General features: G+C 39.0%; 1 protein-coding gene across 9 annotated transcripts in view; it reads right to left on the reverse strand.

Annotated features, from left to right (window-relative positions):
• Window positions 1–19,714, reverse strand: part of ENTPD5 (ectonucleoside triphosphate diphosphohydrolase 5 (inactive)) — a 44,769-nt gene that overhangs the window by 12,798 nt on the left and 12,257 nt on the right. For 5 of the 9 annotated variants that reach the window (XM_042943765.1, XM_042943771.1, XM_042943763.1 and 2 more), the window contains 4 exons: window positions 11,832–11,904; window positions 9,714–9,999; window positions 8,989–9,068; window positions 7,330–7,473 (listed from right to left, as the gene is read on the reverse strand). In XM_042943765.1, the coding sequence (XP_042799699.1) occupies window positions 7,330–7,473; window positions 8,989–9,068; window positions 9,714–9,930 (441 nt within the window). In that variant the 5' untranslated portion in view covers window positions 9,931–9,999; window positions 11,832–11,904. The remainder of the gene's footprint in view (window positions 1–7,329; window positions 7,474–8,988; window positions 9,069–9,713; window positions 10,000–11,831; window positions 11,905–19,714) is intronic. The other 4 variants (XM_042943766.1, XM_042943770.1, XM_042943769.1 and 1 more) reach the window with 3 other exon arrangements.

Genomic DNA, 19,714 nt, shown 5'->3' on the forward strand with positions numbered 1-19,714 from the left:
CTCAGCTCAAATTGGGATCCTGTAATTTTTTTAAAAAAACACCTTATTAATTTTGCCTGGGCACACTGGAGGCTAAGAGGACCTTTTCCCACTTCATTTCTTAGATGACAAGATAAACGGATGGTAGAGAAGAGTTGGGCCTGGGCAGCTCCTGAGGCTACAGAAACATTTCTTCTGCTCTCCCATCAAATTCTGCAGGTCTTTGCCCTTGCGGGTAAAGAGGACTCATGTCCACGGGCTGGAGTACTCTGCTCTCAGCCCCTGTTAGATTCTGGCACATGGCTGAGGCCTCAAGAGTCCAGAGACCCCAGGTCTAGACTTATTTATCCTATTTTAGGAAATGGGAATTAATATCTCTCACACACTCTTGACTCTCCACAAATAGAGGTCAATTATATGGGTGTTATGTCTTATTTTTTTTTTATATGATTATCATGAGGCAGAGGGAGACTTCCAAACAGGAATAGAAGGAACTCTGGTCTACTGGCTGTTTTAATTCCTGATAGGATGAAACACTTCATGTGGTGACCTCTGGACCCTGTTTCATCCAGGAAAACCCAGTGGTCTATAAACAAGTTTTTAAAGAGAAGATAGATAAGCAAACAGTAGTAAACACAGAGAGTTTCTGCTCTTGTCCTCTCCACTCTTCTCCCCTGCTCACAGTTTATTCTCAACACAACAGCCACAGTGTGCTTTTAAAACAGATGTCAGATGCTGCCTCTCAAGACCCTCCAATGACTTACTTCTTGGAGAAAAAGTGAAAGTTCTTACACTTGCCTTTAAGGCCCTACATAATAAACCCCTCACACCTCTCTGATCTCATCTCCTACTTCCATCACTCACTCCCTTCCAGCTACATTGACCTCCTGGATGCTGTTCCTTGAATATACCAAGCATTTTCCCTGATTTAGGCTTTTCACCTGCTATTGCTTCAGCTTGGAATATTCTTCTACAAATGTCTTGTATAGCTTGCTTCTTTACTCTTCTCAGGTCTCTGATCAAATGCATCTTATCAACAGTCTTCCCTGACCACCCTATTAAAAATAGCATCCCTCCACGTTGACTACCAGCATTCCCTAGCTGCCTTCCCTTGCTTTTCTTTCTCCATAGCATCTACAGCACCTGACATACTTTGTAGTGAGTTGTTTAGTTGTTTACTTTCTGTCTCCTTGCAACCAGAATGTAAGTTCCATCACGGCACGGACTGTCATTTTTTGCTCCAGGCAGCATGTCCCTGGTAACCTCACCAATGCTCAGCACTCATATGCTGAATATAAATGAATACATGAATAAGGAATCAGGATGCAGATTCTCATGCAAACATGCTAGGCAGCTTGTCCTTGGACAAGGGACTTAAATGCTCTGTGTTGACAGTCAAAGGAAAATGGATTTTGAGCTCTGAATTACACACTGATAATATAGAATAATTTTTTGTTGTAATTTTTGTTATAATGGGATCCTACTTGTAAATATTCTTCATACATAATTTAAATCTTATTAGTCTACATGTTTTTAAAAATAATTTTTTATTAAAACATTTTTTTTATTTTTTAAAATGTTTATTTATTCCTTTTTGAGAGACAGAGTGCGCACAAGCAGGGGAGGGGCAGAGAGGGAGGGAGATACAGAATTGCAAGCAGGTTCCAGGCTCTGAGCTGTCTCCAGGCGCAGAACCTGATGTGGGGTACGAACCTATGAACCGTGAGATCATGACCTGAGCCAAAGTCGGACATTCAATCAATTGAGCCACCCCAAAAAAATTTTTAATGTTTATTTTTGAGAGAAAGAGAGAGCATGAGCAGGGGAGGAGCAGAGAGAGAGGAGACACAGAATCTGAAGCAGGCTCCAGGCTCTGAGCTGTGAGCACAGAGCCTGACGCAAGGCTCAAACTCACAAGCTGTGAGATCGTGACCTGAGCCAAAGGTGGACACTTAACTAACTGAGCTACCCAGGCACCCCCCCTTCAATAATTTTTTTGAAGTTGATTTTTTATTTATTTTGAGAGAGAGAGAGAGAGCAAGTGGGAAAGGGGCAGAAAGAGAGGGAAGCAGAATTCCAAGCAGGCTCCGCACTATCAGCACAAAGCCCGATGCAAGACTCAACTCACAAACCACGAGATCATGACGTGAGCTGAAATCAAGAGTCGGATGCTTAACCAACTGAGCCACCCAGGCACCCCTAGAGTTTGCATGTTTTATGCAAAATAAGTATGCACAATAATGCTAAAAATACTGAGTTTAAAAAAACTTCTCTACTTAAATTTTTTACTTGAATACGAAATTTAAATGGATGATCTTTAAAAATTTCTCACACTTACAATTCCATGATTCTTCTCAAAAGCTTTATGCTGAGATGCTACTAAACAATAAATGAGTGAACCAAGAAATCAAAGAAGAGGGGCACCTGGGTGGCTCAGTTGGTTGAACATCTCTTGATTTCGGCTCAGGTCATGATCCCAGGGTCGTGGGATTGAGCCCCATGTTGGACTCCATGCTGAGTGTGGAGCCTGCTTAAGATTCTCTCCCTTTGCCCCTCTCCCCCGCTCGTGTGTGCTCTCTCTAAAATAAAAAAAATAAAAAATAATTTAAATTGAAAAAAATCAAAAAAGAAATAAAAAATTACATGGAGACAAATGAAAATGAAAACCCAACAGTCTAAAATCTTTGGGATGTAATAGGGGCACGTGGGTGACTCAGTCGGTTAAGTGACCGACTTCGGCTTAGGTCATGATCTCACTGTTCATGAGTTCAAGCCTTACATCAGGCTCTGTGCTGACAGCTTGGAGCCTGGAGCCTGCTTTGGATTCTGTGTCTCCCTCTGTCTCTATTCCTTCTCTGCTTGCTCTCTCTCTCTCTCTCTCTCTAAAATAAAGATAGATTAAAAAAAATTTTTTTTAATCTTTGGGATGTAGCAAAAGTGGTCTAAGAGGGAAGTTTACAGCAATACAGGCCTATCTCAAGAAGCAAGAAAAATCTCAAATAAGCAACCTAACCTTACACCTAAAGAAGCTAGAAAAAGAACAAAAACCCAAAACCAGCAAAAGGAAGGAAACAGCATTAGAGCAGAAATAAATGATATAGGAAAAAAAAAAAAAAACCACATCTATGAAACCAGGAGCTGGTTCTTTGAAAAGATCAACAAAATTGATAAACCTCTAGCCAGATTCATTAAAAATAAGAAAAAGAGAGAGAGAGAAAATTCAAATAAACAAAAATACAACGAAAGAGGAGAAATAACAATTGATATCACAGAAATACAAACAATAAGAGATTATAAAAAATTATATGTCAACAAATTGGACAAAGAAATGGATAAATTCCTAGAAACATATAACCTCCTAATACTGAAATAGGAAGGAACAGAAAATTCAAGCATATGGATAACCAACAAAGAAACTGAATTAGTAATCAAAAAACTCCCAACAAACAAAAGTTGAGATCAGATGGCTTCACAGGTGAATTCTACCTAATATTTAAAGAAGAATTAATACCTACTCTTTTCAAACTATTCCAAAGAATAGAAGAGGAAAAAACCTTCCAAATTCATTCTATAAGTCCAGCATTACTCTGGTACCAAAACCAGATAAAGATACCACAAAAAAAGAGAACTACAAGCCAAAATCTCTGATGGTGCAAAAAACCTCAACAAAATACTAGCAAACCAAATCCAACAATACATTAAAAAAAAAAATCATTTACCACAATCAAGTGGGATTTATTCCCAGGATGCAAGGGTGGTTCAATATTTGCAAATCAATCAACGTGATACATCACATCAATATCAGAAAGGATAAAAACCATGTGATCATTTCAATAGATGCAGAAAAAGCATCTGACAAAGTATAATATCCATTCATGATAAAAAACAGCAACAAAGTAAGAAGTTTAGAGGGAACATACCTCAGCATAATAAAGTCCTATATGAAAAACCCACAGCACCACACTCAATGGGGAAAAACAGAGAGCTTTTCTCCTAAGATCAGGAACACGACAAGGCTGTCTACTCTTATCACTTTTATTCAACATAGTACTGGCAGTCCTAGACACGGCAATCAGACAAAATAAATAAACAAAAGGTATCCAAATTGGTAAAGAAGTAAAATTTTCACTATTTGCAGATAACATGAGACTACATACAGAAAACCCTAAAGACTCCACCAAAAACTGCTAGAACTGACAAATGAATTCAGTAATGTTATAGGATATAAAATCAATGTACACAAATCATATTAATGCATATTAGTGTGCATTTCTACATACTAATAATGAAGCAGCAGAAAGAGAATTTAAGAAAATAACTCCATTTACAAATGCATCAAGAGGCACCTCGGTGGCTCAATCATTTGAACGTCCAACTTCAGCTCAGGTCATGATTTCATGGTTTGTGGGTTTGAGCCCCACATCAGGCTCTGTCTGTGCTGACAGCTCAGAGCCTGAACCCTGCTTTGGATTCTGTGTTTCCCCCTCTCTCTGCCCCTCCTCAGCTTGTGCTGTATCTCTGTCTCTCAAAAATGAATAAAAGTTAAAAAAACAAATTAAAAAAATAATAAGGGGGCACCTGGGAGGCTCAGTCAGTTGAGGATCTAACTCTTGATTTCTGCTCAGGTCATGATCCTGGGGTCATGGGATCAAGCCCCAAGTTGGGCTCCATGCTGAGTGAGCATGGAGCCTGCTTAAGATATATTTTCTCTCTCTCTCTCTCTCTCCCCCCGCCCCTTTCCCTCCCCCTTCTCTCCCGGTCACACTCTCTCTCAAATGGAATAATAATAATGATGATAATAATAACAGATACCTAAGAATAAACCTAACCAAAGAGTTGAAAGACCTGTATAGTTTTCAACTATAAAACACCGATGAAGGAAACTGCAGATGACACAAAGAAATGGAAAGACACTCCATGCTTATGGATGAGAACAAATATTATCAAAATGTCTATACTACCCAGAGCAATCTACAGATTTAATGTAAGCCCTATCAAAATACCGATGGCAGTTTTCACAGAACTAGAACAAAAAATCCTAAAATTTGTATGGAATCACACAAGACCCTGAATGGCAAAGCAATCTTGAAAAAGAAAAAACTGGAGTTGTCACAATTGCAGACTTCAAGTTATATTACAAAGCTGTAGTAAAACAGTATGGTACTGGCACAAAAACAGACACATAGATCAATAGAACAGAATAGAAAACCCAGGGGGCGTCTGGGTGGCTCAGTCGGTTAAGTGTCCAACTTTGGCTCAGGTCATGATATCATGGTTTATGAGTTCCAGCCCTGCGTTGGGCTCTGTGCCGACAGCTCAGAGCCTGGAGCCTGCTTTGGATTCTGTGTCTCCCTCTCTCTCTGCCCCTCCCCTGCTCATGCTCTTTCTATCAAAAATAAATAAACATTAAAAAAAAAAAGAATAGAAAACCCAGAAATAAACCCACAATTACATCGTCAATTAATCATTTGTCATGACAAAGGAGGAAAGAATATTCAATTGGAACAAGACTGTCTCTTTGACAAACAGTGCTAGAAAAACTGGACAGCTACATGTAAAAGAATGAAACTGATCACTTTTTTACACCACACACAAAAATAAACTCAAAATGGATTAAGGACCTAAATGTGAGACATGAAACCATAAAAATCTTAGAAAAGAGCACCAGCAGTAATTTCTTTGACATCAGCTGTGGCAACATCTTTCTAGATGTGTCTCCTAAGGCAAGGAAAACAAAAGGGAAAATAAACCATTGGGCATCAAAATAAAAAGCTTCTGCACTGTGTAGGAAACAATCAACAAAACTAAAGTCAATCTACTCAATGGGAGATGATATTTGCCAAAACATATCTGATAAAGGGTTAGTATCCAAAATATAGAAAGAACCGATACAACTCAACACCAAAAAACCTACAAATAATTCAATTAAAAAATGGGCAGAAGACATGAACAGACATTTCTCCAAGGAAGACATACAAATGGTCAACAGACACATGAAAAGATGCTCAACATCACTCATCATCAGGGAAACGCAAATCAAAACTACAATGAGATATCATCTCACATCCATCAGAATACCTAAAATCAAAAACAAAAGAAACAACATGTTGGCAAGGATGTAAGAAAAAAAGGAATCCTTGTGCACTGTTGATGGGAATGCAACCCCTGTGGAAAACAGTATGGAGGTTCCTCAAAAGGTTAAAAATAGAACTACTTGATGATCCAGTAATTGCACTACTGAGTATTTACTCAAAATATTCAAAAACACTAATCCAAAGGGATATATGCACCTCTATATTTCAGCATTATTTACAATAGCCAAATTATGGAAGCAGCCCAAGTGTCCATCAATTGATGAATGGATAGAGAAGATATGGTGTGTGTGTACATATGTGTGTGTGTGTACATACACACACACACACACACACACAATGGATTACTTAGCCATAAAGAATGAAACCTTGCCATCTGGAACAACATGAATGGAGTTAGAGAGTATAATGCTAAGCGAAATATGTCAGAGGAAAGACAAATACCAAGTGATTTCACTCATATGTGGAATTTAAGAAACAAAACAAACGAACAAAGGAAAAAACAAATAAAGGAGAGAGACAAACCAATCTTAACTATAGAGAACTGACAGTTACCAGAGGGGAGGTGGGGGCAGGGGGAATGGGTAAAATAAGTGAAGGGGATTAAGAGCACACTTATCATGATGAGCATTGAGTAATGTAGAGACTTGTTGAATCACTATATTGTACACCTTAAACTAATGTAACACTGTATGTTAACTATACTAGAATTAAAATTAAAAATTTAATTTAAAAAACCTTTATGCTGAGAGAAAAAAAGACATTAAAAAAAGAACATAAACTGTATAACTCCATTTATATGAAATGTAAGAACAAGCAAAACTAATCTACAGTGATAGAAAGCAGATCAGTGGTTGTCTGGCTTCAGGGGAGGAGGAAACTGACTGCAAAGGTATATAAGGAAACTTCTGAATTTGTAAAAATTCATTTAACTGTACACTGAAAATGTACACATTTTAAGTTATACTTCAATAAAGTGGGCTAAAAATAATTTTTGTGATTCTGTTTTAATAAGTTAGAAGAGTTAAGACTATCATGGACAGGAAATACTTTAAAATTCTTTAGGAAAAGTTGTATAAATTCAAGAGTAACGTTTAGAAATGTGAGTAGCTAGAACAAGAGACCAGTTACCAGAGTGCTTTAGCGATGGTGGAATACTAAAGGTAGCAGTCACATTCCAAAGAGCTAAACACCCCTAAGGCAAATATTCACAGAGGGAAAAATAATCATCTGTGATGCAAAGGACTTCGAAGATTACCTCAAAGAGCAGAGCCTGGGCTTTCTGTTCTGGCAGTAAGCGCAGTCCTGCTGTTGCCTTCAGGACCACTGGGGTTCTTTTCCAGTGACTTCGGGGGATGGAATCTTTGGCCACCTCTAAGAGTCCTTGAACAGTCTCAGCACCCTTCAAAAGAGATGACCTACTCATACAGTGAACAGTTCATTTAGTGGCAACTGTCTATTCCCTCAACATGCTCGGGGGGATAACAGGAGTGAGGGAGCAGGGGGCTCCAACCACTCTCTGCTCTACAGGAGAAGAAACCTAGATAAGTAGGCTTCTTTGAAGGAAAATGCATTTAATTTTGGTTGAATGATAACAAAAATTATTCTTTTATAGCATGGTCATTTTAACTGATTGTTATTTTGTGTCTCATAAATTAGCTTCAGGTTAGAAAGTTGGGTACAGTGAAAAAAACACCGGATTTGGAGTTAGAAGACTTGCTTGCTAGCTCTGTGGCTTCATATAGGGACTTGGTTTCCTCAACTCTACGATGGGAGATACGCCTCATCCCACTGAAAAACTGCTGAGTGCATTGCATGCGGCAGACTGCATGTACGTGCACACAAAGACTGGTGTGGCTATTACCATGCTACAGGTTTTATGATCTCTGGAAGGACAGAACCTGCCAGGTTCATTTTTGCATCATACCACCTACACGCACAGGACAGAGTAGATACTCAATTTATGAAATTAAAAACCATTATTTTAAATCCACTGTTTCCCTGAGTGAACATCTGACAACATGCTGCTACCTCTAAATCATCAGAATTATTAGCAACCACAACAAAATCTTCTCTAAATGTCAAATCAGTTTTTGACACCTCCCAATTTTCTGACGCATTTACCATTTCATATTAGTGAGCTGAGAAAAAAAACATCTTCACAGGTCTTCAAGTTCAAGCCATTCTTTTTTCTAAGATTTTATTAAGTAATCACATGCTCTACCAACTGAGCCAGTCATGTACCGCAAGCCATTTTTAATAGAAGTTTTTCCTTTGGTTAATGACTATGCTTGTAACAATATCTTTACATTTGCTACCAAATGGTCGATATTCTGCCTTATTCTATTTTGGTATGGCCTCTGACACACTGGGTATGGCATGTTATGGGTGCTCGAATGTGAAATACAGTCATGACAAAACTCTCTATACATCCTTTAATACCAAAGATTTTTGTTTTCATGAGTTCTTCCCTAATTTCTAGAGTATAGGTATACATGATCTGTCCTATATCAGGGTACTTTGAAATGAAGTTCATTGGGTCTACAGTTCCTCAACTGCTATGTTTATACCTCATACCTTATAGAGAACTCCATGTCTATCTTCTCCATCTACATTAATCAATGCAGTTGATGGCTTCAACTCAAAAATCTTAAACAGTAAATACAAAGGGAACAATCTGCTAAAAAAAAAAAAAAAGGTGTCATCCCTGCATATCCACAATCTATTCTTGCTTCGTTCTGCTCAAGCCCTAGTGAGTTTGGGGTGTACAAGTATAGCTGAGTATATCTGAGGACAGAAAACTGATCTTACACATGACTCAATATCAGTAGTGAACAGCATGAGGTATTTAACAGCAGCAGCGTGGTAAAGTTATTAAAGCACTGAGAATCTGAACATCTTGTTATAAAAAACGCACCTGCTTAGGTTGATCTACAAAAGCAGAAAGTCCTGGCTTCACAGAATCAAAAATTTCCCCTTCCAGAATCGGAAGCTGACCTTTTTGTCCATGGAAGAAAACAGAAGACAGATGGCTGATTACCAAAAGCTAGACTGTTTCTGATAGTGGGTTCTGTATCATATGACCTACTAGATTAACCTATTCCTCCAAGCCATCCCAAGTAATCCCACCTGTGAAGAGTGGCTTGTAGGAGTATTGAGTAAAGGGACAGAAGATGACAGGCAATTCTTGAGAGTCCCTCTGCCATTTGTCGGGGTGGACACCTAGCTCCTACTCCTGCTCTTAGGCTCTATATGTAACCTGAGAACACTGGAAATTCACAAAAAGTTAATCCTCAGGGTCGTTTCATCTCCTCCAAGGATGACAGTGATCCTCTCTCAAGACCACATCCAATATTCTCAATATTCTGGATCCGAAGTATCAACTACTTTAGAGAAAAGGACAAATTACAACTATATTTCTTGGACATATGGGTTTTAGACTACAGGCAACCCAGATCTCTTTAATTTCACACTGAATTAAACTATATGTTCAATTATCGTCCAAAATCTTCTCTGAAGAAAGACATTCAGTAGCATTAAGATTCTGTTATTCATATCACATACTCTCAGCACATTCATTTCTAGAAGGAGAGGCTGCAGTGTAGATTAATAGGCACCAATGAGGGTACGAGTTGCACTTACCTGGTATTTTCTGCACAAAGGTATAAACATGAATTCGTGTTCCAGTGCTCCCTGCATCAAACATAATTCCGTACAATGTGCTAGCACTGACATTGATGGGGCACATGGAAGACAGGAAAACACCCTCAAACCAAGTCCGCTGGTCTCTGTGGAAGACAGTGCTGCAAACACAGGATGTCACCAGCATGAGAAAGGCGGTCCCCCATGCAGTGGCCATTCTCCTCCCAAGATGTGGTGAGTCTAGGCTTTTGTTGCAGAAGCAATGCTGTTCATACACCTGCAGTGGCTTATAGGACAAAAGACAAACATAGACCAACTCGTCTTTTGTTTAAACCTGTAAAGGAAGAAATACCTACTACAGAAATCCCACCCCCTTCCCCAAGGTGCTCTTTCTTTATTTTTTATAAGCAGCACAACAAGCTAGACCATAGTAACATAGGCTCTTAGCACCTTTTCCTTTAGAGTATCTTGTTGCAATAGAAAACTAGGATTTAAAATATATTTCCTCATTCTCTGCTTTCATTTGTAAGGTGGATCCCTCATACTCAAGGCTCTCTCTGCCACCCTGCTCTTATTGTTGAGTCTAATTGTCTTCTTTCAATTTCAACGATTTTGTCTTTAGATCATATAATAACCCTCCCACTCTCCTTCTCTTTTGTCTTTTTTCCTATGTTTCAATTTCTGAATTAAAGTTATAAATTTACATAGAAGTTATAAAGTCACTAGCATTAGGGTGTCCACAGGCTTCAAAAATCAGGCTACTGGAATGCTACCTGTGACCAATAATATTGCCAGGGTTTGCACATACAATCCCATTTTAGGGAAATCAACTTAATTTAAAAACACTTAAATGGACCATTATAGGTTTTTTTGTTGTTGTTGTTTTTAAGTTTCTTTAAGTAATCTCTATACCCAATGTGAGGCTCAAACTCGTAACCCAGAGATTAAGAGTCACATTGCTCTTCCAGTCCAACTGAACCAGCCAGGGGTGCTGACTGTTACAGTTTTAAAAAACATCTTTCATAGGTTTCAGGGTTCCATGTTATCCCTGTAAGAAGTTAAGGCAAATGAGCAAATTAAGCCAGAGAAGCTCAATGACTTGCTGAAAGTCATAAAGCAGGTCATTGGTGAAATCCTGATCAGAAATCAGTCTTCACTTTTGCCAATCTTTCTTTTTCTGATTATTCCCAAAGCCTCCCTTACAGCAAGTTCTTGCCTATATTTCTTTATACGTTTGTAGCAAAGACAAAAATCTTAGCATTAGTGCTCAGCATTATTTGTTTTAGATCAGTATATTATAGCAGGTTGAATACAAATGATGCTGAAAACCTACAGTAGGGTTACATGAAACAATGTCTCTTGGATAAGCTATATTTTCTTTGCTCTAGGCTGTATTTTCTCCTGGTATTCATGAACAATGCTATCCTCTAACATGTAAGGCTTCTTTAATGGCCCTTTATGCACTTTGCTCAAAAAAGTTTTGAGAGTCCTGTTCCAGCCTTCATCTCTGGACTTCTCCTTATGTAAGTCACAGTAACTGGTTATATAAGATCTAATTCTGAAGTTCCTATTGTTCAGTCCCCTTATCTCTAACAGAATACTCAGTATATTTGGAGCATAGATTGAGGATTCTCAGTCATTCTCAAGTTTGTTGACCTCCTAGGGTTCATTTTATCAAAATGCTTCTCTTCCCACAGGTGGCATATTGTATAAAATAATGCAAATTGAGGGATGCCTGGGGGCCGAGTTTGAGCCTGCATCGGGCTCTCCTCTGACAGCACAGAGCCTGCTTCGGATCCTCTCTCTCTCTCTTTGCCCCTCCCCTGCTTGTGCTCTCTCTCTCAAAAATAAGCAAACATTTAAAAAAATAATACAAATTGAAGTTAATTGCATTCAGAGTTTAAACTTTTAAAAATAACTACAGTAGTTCTGAGATACTAAAAGGCAGAGTTAGAATTATCAGTTTGAACACAATTCAAGGCTGGACTTCTATTCCATAGTTAAGAATAAAGGTTTTGGCTAGGGGAAAAAAAACCACAACTTTGAGTCTCAAAGGAAACTTTATCCCAGGAAAACAACACTGAAATAGGGCAGCTGCTTGGCCAGATTCATACTCACATCTTAAATCACTCCCTTTGGCTGATTTTTCTTTTACAGCAAACAGACTGGACATGTATATCAGTCTAAATAACTGAAAACAGAAACAACCATTTCAGATTCTTGGAGTATTAATGGATCCTTGCCTTGTCCAGATTTCAAACCATATCCAGTCCTTGGTCCCTTTTCTCCCTCAAGAAGAACATTTAGGGCTCTCCAGTCACCAGCCTTCCTCTACCTCTGTAACTAATTCCAGAGCGGCTTCCTAGGGCTCATTTTTTCTCTATTATTGTGGTTTCTGAAAAATCTCTCCAGCTTCTATTTCCACTAAGCAAACATTTGTTTTTCTGCCAAAAGAGATTTCACATGGAAAAAAATGCATGCTAGGTTATCTGTTCTCATGAAGTGAAAAAGTGCAGAGTCATACCAGGTGTTTAGTGTGAAACTAAACAGATCTTAGAGAAAGCAAAGGATGAAAACATAAAATGCCCCTTCTGCTTTTAATCCCTACCTTGTAACACCACTTTCAATCTCATTTTTCTTTAAGGTTAGTTAAGAATGGCTTACATTTAGAGTGTATAGAATGGGATCCTCTTTTACACAACCGCAGCCTGAAAAGCTTGCTCATTCACTTCGTTAGTCTTTGCTTAAATGTCACCTTCTTGAAACCTTCCTTGTCGACTCAATTTAAAATTGCAGCCCACCTGGCCACATGCACATCTTCTACCTTCCTTCCCTGCCTTTTTTTTTTTTTCCATAGCACTTTCCATCTTCTATATAGTTTACTACTTTTGTGGGTTTTTTTCATATTCCTTGCTCTCTGCCATCCTCATGTGAGCTACATATGGGTGGGAATTTTTGTCTGTTGTATACACTGATGTGTTCCTGGCACTGGAACAGTACTATCACACAGTAGGTGCTGAATAAGTACTCTGAGAAGATGAATAGTGATCCAATAACTCAGGCATTGGATCCTACCCATTTAGCAATATAAGAGCTGACCTCCTAAAAAGGAGGTTAATCACCTTCCCCTGGAAGATCACGATTCCAAACTTCCAGGGCAAGATTGTTTCTTCAAACATGTCAATTATATGTTTTATATGCTACTCAAAACAAAACAGATAGTCAAGTTTACTTTCTACAGACTGGGGAGTATACACATCAGTATACTGAAATTCACTCCTTTCAGAACTGATCTTCTCAAACATCTCTTGCTCACTTTCTCCTATTCACCCCCATAAAGTCCCCTCTTCAATTCTTTTGAGACCCTGGTGCCAGCTAGTGTTTGTCACTATTCTCATTTTCTTCCAAGGTCTTTTCAATATATCTTTGTCTCTATAGGAAACATTAATACTCCCTAGTCAGCCTCCCCAGAGCTTCACACTCCAGATTCCCTTCTCCCATGTCACCCAGACAGACCACAATCCCACAGAACCCAGGCCCCATTTGGGTGCTCACCAACTCATGTCTGCCTGTTCCTGTGAATCCTTGCTTTCACTGTTGGTTGCCTTTTGCTCTTTGATCCTATTTCAAGAATCAAGCTAGCTTCATGAACCACATTCACCTTTGTGCTAGCTTGCAACTAACTACGTGGCATTTTGCTAACTCACTCCCTTCTTGATCTTTCACTCCTCCCTTATCCACCTTTTTTCTGGGTACACATGATTGTCTGGTTCATCTACTTTTATGATAGTTAAGTGTCAACTAGTAGAATTGTTTATAGGGCAGAAGTTGATCAGGAACTGACTTCTCTATTTTTATACAGGATATTACATGTTCTATTTATAATTACAAAATATGTAACTACGTAATAATGTTATTAATCCCCTCCTATTTCATGTTTTTACAACCTTAGTCCACTCCTTGGTAGCTTCTATCCTTGAGATGAACTTAGAAACCTGGGCATTAGATTGTTTACTTAATAAGCATTTACTGAATGTGGGGCACCTGGGTGGCTCAGCTAAGCATCCAACTCTTGATTTCAGCTCAGGTCATGATCTCGTGGTTCGTGGGATCAAGCCCCATGTTGAGCTCTGGGCTCACAGCTGCAGAGCCTGCTTAGGATTCTCTCTCCCTTTCTCTCTGCCCCTCTTGTGCACATATGTGCACACTCTCTCAAATAAACTTTTAAATAAATAAATATTCTTTTAAAATTAAAAGTAAATAAATAAAAGGTCATATATTTTAAAAAAAAAAGTATTTACTGAATGTCTGATATATGCCAGACACTGTGCTATCTCCTAGATACAAAAGAGGGATTAGATATAGGCTCAGCTCTTGGGGAGACTTCAACTTACTAGAAGAAACAGACAAGTAAGCCAACAGCTATAATGCACATACTGTGGTAAGTTCTTTTATGGGAATATGCATAGAATGTTATAGGAATGGACCTACGAGGCAAATAACTCATCTCAGAGTTACCGAGTTACATCTCAGAGGAAGGATGGAGTTGGGAAGGAAGAGGGTGGCTCCTTAAGGGATAAGAGGCCTAAGCTGGGTCCTGAATCAGAGGTAGGAATTAGCCTGGTGAAGTGACACAAGGAGAATCCTGAGAACTTTAAGTATTAAACAGATGAAGTATAGAGAGCCAAAATAGAGAACAGGTGTGAGAAACAATGGTTCTGTAGGCAGTGAATCATATTTCAAAGAATGGACTGGTTTTCCTTATACAGTTCCATGAGAACACCTGATTGTTAATTTAAGTCCTTCTATTCCTTCCCTAAACAAATATAAGTATTGACTGACCTGAATAAAATGACACAGGATTTCTCAACAGTTTAAAATAATGGAATCAAGTAGGTAACTGGAAAGGTCCACCAAAAAGTCTTAGTGAAGCTCCCACTGCCAATTCATCTGAGCTCCACAAAAAAGCTAGCTTTAACAAAGTTAAAAATTAAATACAAAGCAAGTTTAAAATGTAACCAGAGTGAAAAATTTAAATAAGCTGAACTATGGAAATGGATTAGCCAAACTACTCAGAGCAAAAGTTAGTCAAGTAAAGCAAAACGAAAACTGGTCTAATTTAAGTATGAAATAGATTCAGTACAGTGAGCAATGCCTCATTTGGGAATATAAGTTGGGACCTACATACCCAACACCAAGGGCCAGAACTCTGGAACACTTTGCTATTTGAAGAGTGTCTAAGGTGAGGGAACATGATATCTTTGGTATTTCCAAACCCAAGTACTGAGCCTGGAACATGTTGACATCAGTAAATTTCCTTTTTTTTTTTTTTAATTTTTTTTAACGTTTATTTATTTTTGAGACAGAGAGAGAGACAGAGTACGAACGGGGGAGGGTCAGAGAGAGAGGGAGACACAGAATCCAAAACAGGCTCCAGGCTCTGAGCTGTCAGCACAGAGCCTGACGCGGGGCTCGAACTCACTGGCCGTGAGATCATGACCTGAGCCGAAGTTGGACGCTCAACCAACTGAGCCACTCAGGCGCCCCAACATCAGTACATTTCTAACTGACTTGGTACAACTGAACTGATAATATCTGCAGACAGAAGCAATGGGGAAGAGGGTACCACCTTTCCCAGTGTCTTACTATGGCTATCACATACCCAACTCCCCATGCCCCTCAAAACTAGCTCGTGGATAGTAATGCTATTCCAGGAATTCTATTTATTCACAAATTCATTCATTCATTTAGGCATTCCAGAAATTATCAGCTGCCAATGCTACTTACAAGTATGTCATGCAAAGATGAATCATCTTAGACCTGGCCTTTAAGAGACTACAGTAAACAGGATATAAATACATGTCCGTTAACTATGTCTGTAGAGTTAAAAGGTGACAAGTAGCACAGTTGCCATGCTCTGAGACTTTAAAACAGGGAGATATTATTTACAGCTGGAATAACTGAGAAGGCTTTATAAAAGAAGTGGCATTTGAGGAAGGTCCTAAGAAGGGGCATTAAGATAGGAGAGGAGTACTTTTCAGGAAACAATGATTCAAGACATGGATATAGAAAAGGGATGGAAGCCCCTGGGGAATAGTGAACACATCAGTTTGACTAACTGTCATAGGAAATAAAGTTGGAAGGGCAAATTCAATTCAGACAGGAGAGCACACCAAACACTCAGCTGAGTTTAGACTAAACTCTGTAGGCAACGGGAAGCCATTGAAGATTTTGAGCAAGGAAGTGTCACAAATATGATTCTGGCCATTACATATAAGAAAGACTGAAGTGGGAAGCCTTAGTAGGCTCCATTCCAGTGTCTAATTCTACAAATGTTCACTGATGGCCATCAAGCGGTAGTTGCTTGAGAATTAAACATGAATAAACAGACTTTTTTATTCAAGATTCTCAGAGTCTGGCAGAGGTGACAGGCATAGACACAAATAACCACACTTTCAAGTTAATCATAAAAACACTAAAAGAGCCCAGGGCCTTAAGGACTAACTCTATTGATAGGATTAGGAAAGGCATCATGAGATGGCATTTGAACTGATTGTGAAAAATGAATAGAACTACAAAAATAATATAGACATGTGGATAAAAACCAGAGGGACTATAAAAAGATGAAATAGGTAAATATGAAATAGGTAAATTATGAATGGCTTGATTTCATTTTTTATTTCCCGAAAAATGTGTAATATGGATTTCAGAAACAAGAAAGTACACTATTAGCAGAGGAGGGTATAGAAGAGAGGGTTAGCACTTAATGCAGGGGACTGTGGCCAAAGGAGCACAATCTGAAGTAATAATAATAATAGTGGCTAGTATTTATTGAAACCTTAATACTAGCTAAGCACTATGTTAAGTATTTTACATGCATCATCTCATTTAATCTCACAGTACCACTCTGTGAGGTAGGTTTATTTATAACACCCCCTTTCTAGAAATGAGAAAACTGAGTCATAGGAAGCTAGGTAATGTAAGACCATATAGTAAGTGAAGAGAGCCAGAAATCAAACCCAGATGGTCTAATTCCAGAGCCCACAGTTTTAACTACTAGGTCACCCAGGAAGGGTCACCTAGAATGACTCCAGAGAAAAATGGATTTGAGGGTGGGAAGAGAAGGTAGAGCAGAGAAGAATGATCAGAGATGAAGCTGGAAAGTTAGACTGGCATCAACATGCAAAAGTCTTACAGTAGTTTGATCTCCTTCCTATATACGACCAAGAACTTTTGATCTGTTTCCTGCCGGTTAGAACCAGAACTTCATTATATTTCCATGATCTGACTACTTCTGATCACTCATTGCTACCACCTTGGCCCAAGCCACCATCATCTCTCATGCGATTTACTCTGTCTTAACAGAGCTCTGCTTTTTAAAAAAAAATTATTTATTTTTTAATGTTTATTCATTTTTGAGAGACAGAGAGAGATAGAGCATGAGTGGGGGAGGGGCAGAGAGAGAGGGAGACACAGAATCCAAAGCAGGCTCCAGGCTCTGAGCTGTCAGCACAGAACCTGATGTGGGGCTCAAACTCACAAACCATGAGATAGTCATGATCTCATGAGCCAAAGTCAGATGCTTAACTGACTGAGCCACCCAGGCACCCCAGAGCTCTGTTTAAAACAAAAATTGTTTATGTATTTTGAGAGAGTGTGAGAGTGAGCACATGTGAATGCAATAGTGAGTGGGGGGAGGGGCAGAGAGAGAGGGAGACACAGATCCCAAAGCAGGCTCTGTGCTGTCAGCACAGGGCTCGACTCAGGGCTCTATCCCAGAAACCGGGAGATCAGGACCTGAGCCAAAATCAAGTGTTGGGTGCCTAACCGACTGAGCCACCCAGGTGCCCCAACATATCTCTGCTTTTACTTTCACTCCCCGAGAGCCTTTTTTTATTTAAAAAAAATTTTTTTAATGTTGATTTATTTTTTGAAAGAGAGAGGCAGACTGTGAGCAGGGAGAGGGACAGAGAGAGAGGGAGACACAGAATCTGAAGCAGGATCCAGGCTCTGAGCTGTCAGCACAGAGCCTGACATGGGACTCAAACTCATGAACCATGAGATCATGACCTGAGCCAAAGTTGGACACTTAACCAACTGGGCCACCCAGGTGCCCCACCTACAGTCTATTTTTAACAAGCAAATAAAGTCATCCTTTTAAAATGTTACAACATGTCTCCCCTCTGCAAAATCTAGCAGAGGCTTCCCATTTCCCCCAGAGTAGCAAGATTCCAACAACAGTTTTCATGGATCCACCTGTTCTGTCTCCCTCCCTATTACCTCTCTGACCTTATCTAAGTTTTAATCTTACTCCCCCGAATCACAGACCTCTGCATCCTTACATGTCAAACGTGCTCTGGCCTTAGGGCCTTTGCTATAGCTGTCGCCACTGTCTGAAATATACATCCACTTGATAAATTCCTACGACTGCTTCAAATCATTGTTCAAATGCTACTTTCTTATTGAGACCTATCTTTAATATTAACTTCTCTCCCTCATGTGGCCTTACCTCTGCCTGCTTTCTCAATCCCCTTTACTCTGATCTTTTTTTTCCATAGCACTTATCACATTCTAACGTATTAGACAGCTTATATATTATGCTTATGCTTATTATGTGTGTTCCTCTGATGGAATATATGCTCCTAGAGAGAAGGAATATTTGTTTACTGATGTAGCCCAAGCACCTAGTGGAGTGTCCAAGAAGGTTCTCAAAAGAAACTGATAATAGGAAACTACAAAGTGACATAAGAAGGGAAAAATAATACTTTCATAGATTTGTAAGAGAATAAAATGAGATTTTAAGAGAATAAGATGAATACCTGATCTAGTAATAATGATCTGTTTTTAGGAGAAACTATAATTTTATTTTTCTGAATCTATTAATTCTATAGCTATATTGCTACATTGAATGTCGGTCTTTAACCACTGTTAAAATTTTGATAAACTGAAGTAACTTTCCAAAAAAAAAAAAAAAAGAATCTAAAGGATACTAAACTACTAAACATTATTTACATTGTCCAAGTTTTATCAAACCAACAAATATTTAAGATGGTATACATTAGTTACCTACTGATGCATAACAGATAATCTCAAAACTTAGTTGCTTAAAACAATAATAAACATTTATTATCTCACAGTTTCTGTAGTCCAGGAATTTGAGAATTGGATAGTTCTGGCTCAGGGTCTCTCATGATACTGGAGTCAAGATGCAGGCTCCCAGCCTGCAGTTAACTGACGGCTTGACTGAAGCTGAAAACCCCCCAGTTTTGAGTGAGCCCCAAAACGGCTCACTCGATGGCTGTCAAGTTGATGCTGGTTGTTAGAAGGAAGCCTCAGTTGCTTCCCAAGTGGACTCTCCAAAGAGCCTTGAATATCTTTACAACATGGTGGCTGGCTTCCTCCAGGGTGGGCAATCCAAGAGAGAACAAGGCAGAAGCAGCGATGTTTTTTAATGACTTAGCCCTGTAAGTCATATACTATCACTTCCCCCATATTCCACTGGTCATGCAGACCAACCTAATAAAATGTATGAGAGTGGGAATGCAAGCTGGTACAGCCACTCTGAAAAAAGAATGGAGGTTCCTCAAAAAACGAAAAATGGAACTACCCTACGACCCAGCAATTGCACTACTAGGCATTTATCCACGGGATACAGTTACATTGTTTCAAAGGGACACACGCACCCCCATGTTTATAGCACCACTATCAACAATAGCCAAAGTATGGAAAGAGCCCAAATGTCTACTGATGGATGAATGGATAAAGAAGATGTGGTATATATATATATATATATATACAATGGAGTATTGCTCGGCAATCAAAAAGAATGAAATCTTGCCATTCGCAACTACGTGGATGGAACTGGAGGGTATTATGCTAAGTGAAATTAATCAGTCAGAGAAAGACAAAAATCATATGACTTCACTCATATGAGGACCTTAAGAAACAAAACAGATGAACCTAAGGGAAGGGAAACAAAATAATATAAAAACAGGGACGGG

This window comes from Panthera leo, chromosome B3, assembly GCF_018350215.1.
Source record: "Panthera leo isolate Ple1 chromosome B3, P.leo_Ple1_pat1.1, whole genome shotgun sequence".
NCBI classification, from domain to species: Eukaryota; Metazoa; Chordata; class Mammalia; order Carnivora; family Felidae; genus Panthera; species Panthera leo.